This window comes from Doryrhamphus excisus, chromosome 21 (assembly GCF_030265055.1).
Source record: "Doryrhamphus excisus isolate RoL2022-K1 chromosome 21, RoL_Dexc_1.0, whole genome shotgun sequence".
Lineage (NCBI taxonomy): Eukaryota > Metazoa > Chordata > Actinopteri > Syngnathiformes > Syngnathidae > Doryrhamphus > Doryrhamphus excisus.
Window position 1 is genome coordinate 13,616,811 of NC_080486.1, and position 13,814 is coordinate 13,630,624.

General features: G+C 49.1%; 1 protein-coding gene across 2 annotated transcripts in view; it reads left to right on the top strand.

Moving 5' to 3' along the window:
• The window catches only part of oxsr1b (oxidative stress responsive kinase 1b), a 34,120-nt gene extending 20,352 nt beyond the window's left edge, over nt 1-13,768 (top strand). Inside the window, exons 5-18 of one of the 2 annotated variants that reach the window (XM_058060258.1) lie at nt 4,768-4,823; nt 4,897-5,006; nt 5,104-5,205; nt 5,274-5,407; nt 6,531-6,579; nt 7,058-7,123; nt 7,194-7,316; nt 9,680-9,715; nt 9,796-10,011; nt 10,463-10,518; nt 10,595-10,647; nt 10,827-10,895; nt 10,999-11,063; nt 11,793-13,768. In XM_058060258.1, coding sequence (XP_057916241.1) covers nt 4,768-4,823; nt 4,897-5,006; nt 5,104-5,205; nt 5,274-5,407; nt 6,531-6,579; nt 7,058-7,123; nt 7,194-7,316; nt 9,680-9,715; nt 9,796-10,011; nt 10,463-10,518; nt 10,595-10,647; nt 10,827-10,895; nt 10,999-11,063; nt 11,793-11,873 — 1,216 coding nt within the window. In that variant the 3' untranslated portion in view covers nt 11,874-13,768. Of the gene's footprint in view, nt 1-4,767; nt 4,824-4,896; nt 5,007-5,103; nt 5,206-5,273; nt 5,408-6,530; nt 6,580-7,057; nt 7,124-7,193; nt 7,317-7,442; nt 9,660-9,679; nt 9,716-9,795; nt 10,012-10,462; nt 10,519-10,594; nt 10,648-10,826; nt 10,896-10,998; nt 11,064-11,792 lie in introns of those variants that run through there. The other variant, XM_058060260.1, reaches the window with a different exon arrangement.
• The last annotated feature ends 46 nt before the right edge of the window (nt 13,769-13,814 follow it).

The window sequence follows — 13,814 nt, forward strand, 5'->3', positions numbered from 1 at the left end:
TAGCGGGACAGGCTAGCACCAACCTTAGCGGGACCGGCTAGCACCAACCTTAGCGGGACCGGCTAGCACCAACCTTAGCGGGACCGGCTAGCACCAACCTTAGCGGGACAGGCTAGCACCAACCTTAGCGGGACCGGCTCGCACCAACGTTAGCAGGACCGGCTGACACCAACCTTAGCGGGACCGGCTAGCACCAACCCTAGCGGGACCGGCTAGCACCAACCTTAGCGGGACCGGCTAGCACCAACCTTAGCGGGACAGGCTAGCACCAACCTTAGCGGGACCGGCTAGCACCAACCTTAGCGGGACCGGCTAGCACCAACGTTAGCGGGACCGGCTAGCACCAACCTTAGCGAGACCGGCTAGCACCAACCTTAGCGGGACCGGCTAGCACCAACCTTAGCGGGACCGGCTAGCACCAACCTTAGCGGGACCGGCTAGCACCAACGTTAGCGGGACCGGCTGACACCAACCTTAGCGGGACCGGCTAGCACCAACCTTAGCGGGACAGGCTAGCACCAACCTTAGCGGGACAGGCTAGCACCAACCTTAGCGGGACCGGCTAGCACCAACCTTAGCGGGACCGGCTAGCACCAACCTTAGCGGGACCGGCTAGCACCAACCTTAGCGGGACCGGCTAGCACCAACGTTAGCGGGACCGGCTAGCACCAACGTTAGCGGGACCGGCTGACACCAACCTTAGCGGGACCGGCTAGCACCAACCTTAGCGGGACCGGCTAGCACCAACCTTAGCGGGACCTGCTAGCACCAACCTTAGCGGGACCGGCTAGCACCAACCTTAGCGGGACCGACTAGCACCAACCTTAGCGGGACCGGCTAGCACCAACCTTAGCGGGACCGACTAACACCAACCTTAGCGGGACCGGCTAGCACCAACCTTAGCGGGACCGGCTAGCACCAACGTTAGCGGGACCGGCTGACACCAACGTTAGCGGGACCGGCTAGCACCAACCTTAGCGGGACCGGCTAGCACCAACGTTAGCGGGACCGGCTGACACCAACCTTAGCGGGACCGGCTAGCACCAACGTTAGCGGGACCGGCTAGCACCAACGTTAGCGGGACCGGCTGACACCAACCTTAGCGGGACCGGCTGACACCAACCTTAGCGGGACCGGCTAGCACCAACCTTAGCGGGACCGGCTATTACCAACGTTAGCAAACCTTTTCCTGCTCTCCTTACATTTCATAATGCTCCTTTGCATGTTTGTTATATTTGTATAATATGCCACAGGACGATAAAAAGGAGCCCCCCCCCCCCCCCCCCCGGCTAGCACCAACCTTAGCGGGACCGACTAACACCAACCTTAGCGGGACCGGCTAGCACCAACCTTAGCGGGACCGGCTAGCACCAACCTTAGCGGGACCGGCTAGCACCAACGTTAGCGGGACCGGCTGACACCAACGTTAGCGGGACCGGCTAGCACCAACCTTAGCGGGACCGACTAGCACCAACCTTAGCGGGACCGGCTAGCACCAACCTTAGCGGGACCGGCTAGCACCAACGTTAGCGGGACCGGCTGACACCAACGTTAGCGGGACCGGCTGACACCAACCTTAGCGGGACCGGCTAGCACCAACGTTAGCGGGACCGGCTAGCACCAACCTTAGCGGGACCGGCTGACACCAACCTTAGCGGGACAGGCTAGCACCAACCTTAGCGGGACCGGCTAGCACCAACCTTAGCGGGACCGGCTAGCACCAACCTTAGCGGGACCGGCTAGCACCAACCTTAGCGGGACCGGCTAGCACCAACCTTAGCGGGACCGGCTGACACCAACCTTAGCGGGACCGGCTGACACCAACCTTAGCGGGACCGGCTAGCACCAACCTTAGCGGGACCGGCTAGCACCAACCTTAGCGGGACCGGCTAGCACCAACCTTAGCGGGACCGGCTAGCACCAACCTTAGCGGGACCGGCTAGCACCAACGTTAGCGGGACCGGCTGACACCAACGTTAGCGGGACCGGCTGACACCAACCTTAGCGGGACCGGCTAGCACCAACCTTAGCGGGACCGGCTAGCACCAACGTTAGCGGGACCGGCTGACACCAACCTTAGCGGGACCGGCTAGCACCAACGTTAGCGGGACCGGCTAGCACCAACGTTAGCGGGACCGGCTGACACCAACCTTAGCGGGACCGGCTAGCACCAACGTTAGCGGGACCGGCTAGCACCAACGTTAGCGGGACCGGCTGACACCAACCTTAGCGGGACCGGCTGACACCAACCTTAGCGGGACCGGCTAGCACCAACCTTAGTGGGACCGGCTATTACCAACGTTAGCAAACCTTTTCCTGCTCTCCTTACATTTCATAATGCTCCTTTGCATGTTTGTTATATTTGTATAATATGCCACAGGACGATAAAAAGGAGCCCCCCCCCCCCCCCCCCCCCCCCCCCCCCCCGGCTAGCACCAACCTTAGCGGGACCGACTAACACCAACCTTAGCGGGACCGGCTAGCACCAACCTTAGCGGGACCGGCTAGCACCAACCTTAGCGGGACCGGCTAGCACCAACGTTAGCGGGACCGGCTGACACCAACGTTAGCGGGACCGGCTAGCACCAACCTTAGCGGGACCGACTAGCACCAACCTTAGCGGGACCGGCTAGCACCAACCTTAGCGGGACCGGCTAGCACCAACGTTAGCGGGACCGGCTGACACCAACGTTAGCGGGACCGGCTGACACCAACCTTAGCGGGACCGGCTAGCACCAACGTTAGCGGGACCGGCTAGCACCAACCTTAGCGGGACCGGCTGACACCAACCTTAGCGGGACAGGCTAGCACCAACCTTAGCGGGACCGGCTAGCACCAACCTTAGCGGGACCGGCTAGCACCAACCTTAGCGGGACCGGCTAGCACCAACCTTAGCGGGACCGGCTAGCACCAACCTTAGCGGGACCGGCTGACACCAACCTTAGCGGGACCGGCTGACACCAACCTTAGCGGGACCGGCTAGCACCAACCTTAGCGGGACCGGCTAGCACCAACCTTAGCGGGACCGGCTAGCACCAACCTTAGCGGGACCGGCTAGCACCAACCTTAGCGGGACCGGCTAGCACCAACGTTAGCGGGACCGGCTGACACCAACGTTAGCGGGACCGGCTGACACCAACCTTAGCGGGACCGGCTAGCACCAACCTTAGCGGGACCGGCTAGCACCAACGTTAGCGGGACCGGCTGACACCAACCTTAGCGGGACCGGCTAGCACCAACGTTAGCGGGACCGGCTAGCACCAACGTTAGCGGGACCGGCTGACACCAACCTTAGCGGGACCGGCTGACACCAACCTTAGCGGGACCGGCTGACACCAACCTTAGCGGGACCGGCTAGCACCAACGTTAGCAAACCTTTTCCTGCTCTCCTTACATTTCATAATGCTCCTTTGCATGTTTGTTATATTTGTATAATATGCCACAGGACGATAAAAAGGAGCTCTCCACCCCCCCCCCCCCCACACCTTCTAACAGACTTTGAACAAAGTGGGCCGATTACATAAAAATGGACAGATTAGGGGGCTACTTACAGTAAATGTACTCAAACATACAAATCCAACCCAGGCAATATGCTCTGCATTAACATTAAAATCCCATCATAGCACATGACAATGCTGCGTTTACATTGACTTGTAGTGAAGGGGGGTCGGGGGGGGGGGTGCTGTGGAAAAAAAACATTTTTTGTCCAAAAAGCTGTGACCTTTCAGGCCTTGAATGCTGAATGCTTCATTTATTGCTAGCAGTTAGCCGTGTTTTACTGCAGTGCCCTCATCTGGTGGCAGGATGGACTGCACCACATGCGACCATCCATCCATCCATCCATCCACCCATCCTTCAATCCATCCATCCATCCATCACTGTTGTCTGAGGCCAAGTTCTCTCCCATCACTCCCTGAAAAGCCCACCTGACACTTCAGCCGCCCTCACTTTTTGGGTTCCCTTTTGCCTCGTCCCTCACACGTTAGGCTTCACAAGTCTGTCACCATGACAACTGTCTGGCTGGTGAGACGGCGGTGGCGGCGGCGGCCCGCCCTGATTGTGTGTGAGGAGACGGCGTCTGAATCTTCTTATCATCCAGGACAAGGCTGGACAGGATGAGCAAGTTAACGACGTCTCCAACGTCAAAAAGCCAAAGAACATCCAGAATTGGAGCTTTATCAGGACGCTTCCTTACGCGGCTTCCACTTGACAGCATTATATGAGGTTGATGGAAGTATTCCATGGCTCTTCATGATTGACAGCTGACAAAACTTCTAGACACTAACGCTAAAAACTTCCTTTCAAAATATGTAATTATTTTATTGTATAGTTATTTGATTTTAATAATTATTTTATTATATCCTTATCATGTCTAAACAGCATACCTCTACCACTTTTTTCCAAAAGCCCACTTTATGCTTCACTGATAATGTTTTCCCTCAAGCTTTGAGCTTTGTTCAGCGGTCCCTGAACGCAGCATAGTTTTTTTTTCTTTTTTTTTGAATAAGTGTCCGGAAGTAACCGGAATTGTACGGCAAGTGAACAATGGCAATGGAAGAGAGAAGGGGAGTGTTTTGGAGCTGAATATAGTCTAATCATTCCAACACTCACTTTTATTGCAAATGTTGATATGAAATGGGAGGAGAACATCAGTGTGAAGTCAGCAGGAGGGTTTGGGTGGGGGGGGGGGAGTGAGCGGTCATGTAATGGCGTCCTAACGTGTGTCGTCGTGCTTCTCCAGCGTTAACCTCGCTGCTTCTTCCACAGAGATCTCAAAGCCGGGAACATTCTTCTGGGGGAGGATGGATCGGTGCAAATTGCAGGTGTTTGGAAATAACAGATAAGTAGCCAATCACATCACGGCAGCGTATCAATAACCTGGCTCTGCTCCACCAGACTTTGGCGTTAGCGCCTTCCTAGCCACAGGGGGCGACATCACACGAAATAAAGTGCGCAAGACGTTTGTGGGAACGCCGTGCTGGATGGCGCCGGAGGTCATGGAGCAGGTGAGCGCTTCTTGACGTGCTGTAACCATGGCAACAGAGTGGCCTGGGTTAGGAAACATAACACAAATAAGACTTGGTCTTAACTCTCTTCCTTCAGGTCAAAGGATACGATTTCAAAGCCGACATTTGGAGTTTCGGGATCACGGCCATCGAACTCGCCACGGGGGCGGCGCCTTACCACAAATACCCACCGATGAAGGTCGGAACCGCGCCTTTGGCTGTCTGTCTGTCTGGTTACAGAAATGAGGATCTCTGTGGTGCCTTCAGGTGCTGATGCTGACGCTGCAGAATGACCCCCCCGGCCTGGAGACCGGCGTCACCGATAAGGAGCTGGTGAAAAAATACGGCAAGTCCTTCAGGAAGATGATCTCCATGTGCCTGCAGAAGGATCCGGAGAAGAGGTGTGGTACCTGCTTGGCTTGGCTTGGCATCTTCTACTTGCTATTTATGCTCCTCACTGGCAAAAGCAGGCACTACCAGGTACTACTACCGAGTACTACTTCTAGTATCTGCTCAGCCAGTGCCCTCAGTCTCCTCTTGGGTGCTTAGAAGTACTCCTCCAGCATCTTTTCACCACTGATGCCTTCAATGCCGTACGTTTTCCTGAGGTTCCTCGGTATGTAGCATTTGAAGGAGTATAGCTGGAAAAGCGGCTTAGAAAGGTTGTGGTTGCTCCATCTAGTGGCCGTGTTATGTAATTACTCTTCAATGAACTGCTGGCAACATTCACGAAAAGGAAGAGACAGTACTTTCATCTCAGGTACTCTAGTACTTAGTATTCCTTTAAAAGCAGGGGTGTCCAAAGTGTGGCCCGTGGCTCTTTATTATTATTATTATGACATTATTGCAGAACATTATAAAAATACAATTGAACAAGGAAACAAAAAAGCAACCCAAAAAAGTAAATTTAGGAGAATAAAGTCAAAATAATAAGAGAAAAAAATTATGAAAATAATGTAATATGAGAAAAAATAACATAATTTTATAATATAATCATAATATTGAAATCTTAAAGTAAGTAAACAAAACAATGATTAAGTTTTTAATCAATTAAGTTTTTTGCACTGTGGAAAAAGTTATAACATGATGGGAATAATGTCCAAATATTAGTATATAGTATTAGTAGTATTAATATAGTATTAGCATAAAGTCATAACTATGAGAAATGTATATGCAGTATATTAAGAGAAAAGGTTGTATTAAAGTCATCATATTATAAATAATATGAGAAAAATGGCATTCTTGTCCACAGTTGAAATATGTTTTAATAAGTCCAAATATTAGGAGAAATAAAACAAAATAAAGTTGTCATTTTGGTCCAAATTAGGGTTAGGGAAAAGCGCTGGTAGCTACAAAAAGGAAATGTACATACGGTGCGTTATTTCAAAAGATGGAAAGGGTCTTCCCAGGAAGAGTCTGGACCCCCCTGATCTACGGAATATCTCCTTGCCTTGATTGCTGCACCACATGATATGATATGTTATGATATTGCTGGAGCTCATTGTTTCCCTTTCTGCTCGGCAGGCCAACATCCTCGGAGTTGTTGAAGCATAAATTCTTCCAGAAAGCAAAGGTAGGCCTTCGACTGAGTCGGCGAGTCACGAGTTAGTTGATGAGTCATGGTCTTCTCATGAAGATGCCGCTCACACGCTTTCATTCCTCGGCCCTGGGCCCTTAATGGACCAAAAGACAACCGCAGCAGGAAGTTAAGACACCTCTCACTTCCTGTCAGATAAACGTGTGTGTGTCCTCCACGAGTCGTCGGATGCTTTTTGTGTCGTGTACTTTTTGGGGCGGTCTGTCTTTAGCATGTTTTTAGCATGCGGTAAAGCAATGCAACCTCTTCAAGTACTCCTTGGAAAAGGGACACATTGTGGACTAAAATGCTAAGTGCTGAATTAATGCCGCATTGAAGGAAGCCGTGAAGATGTAGAACATAGCAGGAAATACCATTTGATAAGACTACATTTCCTACTTTCCTTCAGCCTTGAATGCAGCATGACTTCTGATGTTTGCATCGATGCTGAAGTTCTTGTTTCCTGTCTGTCCAGAACCACGAGTACCTTCACGAGAAGCTTCTCCAGAGAGCTCCCACAATATCAGAGAGGTCGAAAAGGGTAGGACGAGGCAACACTCCCTCCTCTTCCTGTCATGACTTCCTCCTCGTGACTTTGGCGCCCTCTCCAGGTGCGTCGCGTCCCGGGCTCCAGCGGCCGCCTGCACAAGACGGAGGACGGCGAGTGGGAGTGGAGCGACGACGAGCTGGATGAAGAAAGCGAGGAAGGCAAAGCGGCCGTGGCCGCCCTCAGGGTGAGCTCGGCCCGAGCGAGGCCCCCCGCCATATTTGTCGTAGTCACCCGAGGAGCTACTGTCATGTCTGCAGCATCGTCCATTGTATCTCACCTGTGTGTGTGTGTGCTCTGTTTGACGGCGAAGGAGCAGCAGGTGAAGCCTGTTGGCGCCCCCCGGCGACAAGTGCGCTTCTCCTACCCACTGGAGCTGCCTGCGTCCAGGGTTGTTCACTTGCCACCACAATACAGATGGCGTTCCCCTAACAAGGAAGGACTCTCGCTAGCTAGACAAGCAGGCTTCACGTACTCGCAGGAGGGCAGAAACACAGTAATTGTTACTGCGCTGCAGTTATTGCTGTTTCCCACAGGACTGCAATCTACCTGTGGCAGCGTCTTGATATCTCATTAGCGAGCATGCCATTTTTAGGGATGCTGCAGGAGACAAAAGTGAGCAAAAACATGGGAACAACACATCCTAGTCTCCAATAAGACCAGAAAACATCCTTAGTCTGTGTACTAGTTTATAGTACTTGCCTAATACAGCAACAAGAGTAGTAGTAGTAGTAGTAGTATGGACAAAAAAGTATGGTTGCAACATTCTTCCATCGTTTTGTTTTATTATGTATGAAAGATTAAACCTCCTGTGAGCGCCTTTAGAATCTTTAGACCCGCTGCTCGTCCATGTGTTGGACAACATACTTGATCCCTCCTCGTCTTACTCTTCTTCTCTGGCAGGCCAGGCGCTTATGAGGCGTGTAAGGATGCAGTTACGCTGCCATCTACTGTATGGAGTTGGAACAACAAGCTTCTAGAGTGTTTATTAAGCAGGTAGCAGGCCCACATGAATGAATGTAGGGGAGATACAGTATGGAAGGAAGGTGTGAAACTATGCCCTCTAGTGGCTAAGAAATGGCACAACAAGTGGCTTTTTCTGACTGACTTGGTCCAGAAGTTTTCCACTTTGTGCTTGGATTGAGTTATCTGTGAAGCTATGGTGGGGGTGCCAGTCGATGCGCTGGTGGGCATGCACCATTCCTTCGGCGCCACATGATGCAAAGGACGGGCAGGGGGCACGGCAGGGAGGGCAGGCAGGCCGGGGTCGCTGAGAGTTAGCCTTCCTGGAAGCCATCTGTATTGGTTTGGTTCCTCTCTTCTCGTGCTCCGACTCACATGAAAATCACATCCAATCATTGCTCCTCCCACTGATCCGCTTCCTTTTCCGTTGCCGCTTTGTCACCACAGGCCACGTGTCGGCAAACTGCATCGGCCGTGCTGCAGGGGTGTCCAAACATTTCCCAGCGGGGGCCGCATACTGAAAAAAATGTTTCAACTTCATATATTTTCCCATCCACCCATTTTCTATACTGGGGGTATGCTGGAGCCTATCCCAGCTGTCTTGGGGGAGAGGCGGGGTCCACCCTGGACTGGTGGCCAGCCAATCAGGGCACATATAGACAAACAACCATTCACACTCACATTCATACCTATGGACAATTTGGAGTGGCCAATTAACCTAGCATGTTTTTGGGACGAATGGGACCAGGGGAACATGCAAACTCCACACAGAGATTTGAACCCAGATCTTCATTCTCATAAAAATGATGACTTTTTCCTCCATAAACACCAACTTTTTATTCCTGATATTTTGACTTTATTCTGGTAAAAATACACTAGTAGTTTTTTTTTGTTCATTATAATCAGAAAAAGTGCTGCGGGCCAATAAAAGAACCACCACGTGCGGCAAATGGCCCCTGTGCCAGACTTTGGACACCCCTGCTGTGTAAGCATCTGAGTTGACCCAGGCGGCCTCGCCCTTGAGTGTTCTGCTCCCAGTTCATGCTGTTTGCTAACACCATGCTCAGTTTGCCCTCATGTCAGACTGCAAGGTGCCTGCTCAGGCTTTTATTTTTGCCCTTTTCCTCGCCTGTTTCTCCCTTTTGATCACGTAACCGTGTGAGCTCTTGAATACACCCTCCAAGGGACACGTTATTTCCACTCCCGTTTCTCCTCTTATCGTTTTAGAAGGTGTCGTTATTGACATGCACCTTCCGACATGTAAGTGCAGTTATTGAAATATGATGTCATATTCATGAGGTCATGAGGCGCCACCATGCCACCATGGCCCATCTGCTGGACCACCATGAAACCACAAGCTACTCAGGTGTATCTCAGTGGTGCCGATATATCTGTGGCGGTAAGACTTGAAGTGTGGCGCGCCGCCAGAAATGAATGTACGGGAAAAACGCTGCATTTGCTTAGTCATCAACTAAAAGTCAGGCTGTCCTCTCACTTCCTGTGTGTCCTTGACTTCCTGTGTGTCCTCTCACTTCCTGTGAGCGCTGACGGCAGAATCTAATGGCCGTCTTTGTTTGTTTTTAACAGTCGCCGAGAGTCAAGGAGGCCTCCCAGAACTCGGAGGTGGGTCGTGAGAACTTCTTCAGCAGTCGTTGCGGGATGATGTCTGCTCAACGTTTTTTTTTTTTTTGTTTGTTCTTCAGCTTTTCCCGACGCCAGAGCCGTTAAATGTCTCGCCGCCTCCTCTTCCCGTTCCCGTTCCCGTTCCCGCTGCAGCCCAAGCGGATCTACCTCAGGCCGGGGGGAACACGTTCCCACTGCAGCCCGCTCCCGTCGCCCCTCCGCGCACGGGACAGGCTGCATCGCAAACGACAGGCGCTACCCCCGCCGCCGCCGCCCCCGCTGCTGTTCCTACGCAGGTACACCACTCCACGTTTAATCAGGGCTGCCCTATGAAATGTCTCTTTCTGGAATAATTCTATTTTTTTTTCCTCATATATTCCAACTTTATTCCGGTAAAATTGGCACATTTTACTCTTTAGAATATTAATATTAATATTAACTTCGTCAGCAAGCAAATGTTGACTTTATGCTTGGGAAATTACTGCTGATTGTTTATGTTTTGTTGTTAAATGATGCTCATAGGCTGTCAGCCAATCAGCCAACGGGACCCAGGCTGCACCCAGGTTGTTATGATTATTGGATGTTCAACGTTTATGATTATTGCTGTGACTTCCCTCCCATTTTGGGAGGCCTTAACTTGCAGGGAAACTCCCCGAAACGTGCACGCAAGACAACAAACATGACAAAGCCCATTTCCTATTGTTTATTTTCACTTCCTGTGTGTATTTTGTGTGTTTTCTACCCCAGGTTCCCGTCTCGGGGAGCAGCCCGACGGCTCCCATCAGTTTGGTGTTGCGGCTAAGGTGCGTTCCCTCAGCGTGTTGGTTTTGTATTTTATTTTTTTTTGTATTTTTATTTGTCTTTTTGTCGTCCCTGCAGAAATTCAAAGAAAGAACTCAACGACATCCGCTTTGAGTTCATGCCGGGCAGAGGTAAACACCGTGACGCATGTTTAGGATGCTTTGCTACATGAGCAAGGAGAAGACCAGGGAATAAAAGGAAACAGGAAGAGAAGATAAGACACTACAATTACTAAAATGCTGACTTTGGTGTGTGTGTGTGTGTGTGTGTGTGTGTGTGTGTGTGTGTGTGTGTGTGTGTGTTTTTCCAGACACGGCAGACGGCGTCTCTCAGGAGCTGGTGTCAGCAGGCCTGGTGGACGGGAGGGATTTAGTCATCGGTCAGTGATAAACCCGCGTACACGCTTCTTCCTGAGTGCAATTCTAACACGTTGAATTCCACCTTTTCCCTTTTTCCTTGGATGGACGCCCGGCTTGGCTCAGTTGCTGCAAACCTCCAGAAAATAGTGGACGACCCTCAAGTCAATAAAAATGTCACCTTTAAACTGGTGAGTTGAATTTATTCCCCATCTTGTCACGAATTGCAATATTATGCCTTTGAATGCATGGATTTATATTTCATCTATCGTACAAATATATTTACTATGTGATTCACTTTGGTAGCTCAACTGGAAACAGTGACAGTGTGGAATTGTACAAATTCACTACAATATGAATATATGCAATATGAATATTGCAACTAAAACAACATTATTTTTCCTCATCATACTTTCACCTCTTATCATACAACCTGTTATCATAATATATCATTTCTACTATTTGATAAAATACTAATATTCATTTGATATTAATTTAGACATCATTTTATGTTTACTTTAATTTACAAAATAATAAAAATGATCAAATAATAATAATAATGCATAATTTATGCATATAGGAATTCATGCATCATTTTTGGTTTATTTTAATTTGAAGGTAAATAAAAAATACTATAATAATAAATAAAATAATGATTTTTAGAAGGTGAATTTTTTCCCTGATATTTTTTTATATTAATTGAATTTATTTATGAATTAATTTATGTAGATTTTTTTATTTGAAGATGAAAAATATAAAAATAAATAGAATTATCATTCTAAATGAGTGATAGAAATGAAGTGCATTTATTCATTCATGCGTAACATTTCATATTTGGAATGAGAAAATACAAAGCTAATGTTTTAAAAAGAAAAGAAGTGCTTATTATTGTAAAATAATTTTTGTCCCGGTTGTTGCAGGCTTCCGGAATGGAGGGATCGGAAATCCCGGACGACATCAAGCTGCTGGGCTTTGCTCAGCTGACGATAAGTGGCGTTTAAGTGACGTTTAAGTGGCGTTTACTACCTTGGACCGTGACTTGCCTAAAAGATGTGAACATTTAAGAAACACAAAAGAAAGTAGAAATCTACAGTATATTTAGATTATTGCAATTTTTCTATGGCTGTAAAGAAAAACCACTACTGCCAAAGAAAAGCGTGACGAAGGCCGCCTTGTGGAAGGAGGCGCTGACGTGTGCCCACGTGCCAAAAGAGAATGGCAGCACACGCGTTTACAGCGTATGTGGGGGGAGCGTGGAGGGGGGGGGTTAGCATAGCATAGCATATCAATCATGCATTTGCACAATCTCCACCAACACCCTGCAAGTCTACCAATGCCTTATGACAACTACTGTACCGCCACTCCATGCACCTTCACGCCCTTTCACTTTCACTTTCACTTTCACTTTCGCTTTCTGCTCTTGCCCACCGGACACCAAAGTCACTAAAGGATCCATTTTTCCACACTTTGCGTTTACGTAGCAGACCGGTCGTCTTAGCTTATTTTCATGCTAGCTCATGTCGCTTGCATTTTTATTTCCTGACTTGACTCGATTCCTACAAACGGCGTAACGATAGATGGAACGCTGCACGCAAAAGGCGGGAAATGTGTCCCCCCCCCTGCTGTTATTTTTCTCCCGTGCTTTTAATGCACTTGAAATTTCTCATACATCTCGACAAAACACTCACTGTAACTTGACGCCGTTTAGCCGAATCACGGTGAAATTGGGCAAGCCCCTTTAGGGGACGGACAAGCACGTGCGTGTCACATTTTAGCACCATTGGTGGAAAAACATGGCCGCCATGAAGCAAAAGGGGGCGGGACTTAGCAAGTCGTTGAGCATTTGTGTAATGATGATGATGATCACGCTTGGAGGATACGCGTATGTCTCGTATGCTGGTGCATCTGGCATTGTGACCCCCACCCACAGGGGGCGCAACTTAAATGGTTTTAATTTAAATGTGGCGTAAAAACTACGGGGGGGGGGGCTTAAGTGCATTCATTCATTTGTTGTCGGAAAAAAAGTACTTGATTGAAGTGGTAGTTTGTACATAATCTCAAATGTTTTTTTCTACTGGGTGTGTCACGCTTGGCCTTTTTTCTGGATGTCCTCGAGGGGGGGGGGTAACGGCATGAGTGCAGCTTCCAGGCGATGCCTCCAGGGGGCGCAGTGGTTCGCTAAGCGTCGTTAGCTTTCAAGGAGAATCATCCACAATCGTTATGTGAGACAAACACATGCCTCTTCCTCTTTTCTGTGTATTCTAAAGATACACAAACAGGTAAAAAGAGGCCACACGTAATGGGACGCACCCGTATCTTTATAAGGCACGGGAATGAGGAAGGCGTGTTCATGGCCGACATGAGGCTTGTGGATGAAACCTTGGCGTCCGTGAAGGAGCAAAGGATGCTTGCTAGTCTGTGACGTCTCCGCCCCTTTTATTGGACAGGAAGTGTTTCTTTCATGCTGTTCAATTTTACACTCGCCTTAAGTCAAACGCTCCTCCTCATCCTCATCTTCATCTTCCTTTCTACTACATCTTCTTACCTGACCTACTTGCTGCCATGCTGCTGCTGGTGTGTGTGTGTGTGTGTGTATGTGTGTGTGTGTGTATATGTGTGTGTGTGTGTGTGTATATGTGTGTGTGTTGCTTGTAACCAACGGAGTCATAGTTCTCATCCTGTTTTTCATCTATCTCTTTTTGCGCAGGCAGTAAGTTGACATGGTCATCACGGCTGTAATATCATAATAATAATAATAATAATATTAATGCTAATAATGATGATGATGATGATGATAGGTTTCCACTCTTTCTTTTGCTCTGTTTTGGTTCATCTCCGTGTTCCAAGCATGTTTCTCTTGTTGCGTGTTTTTAATCAATAAAGAATGAGCACATCAGCTTCCTCTGTAAGATTAGTTTATTTTGGAATTGAAGGAATAAGTC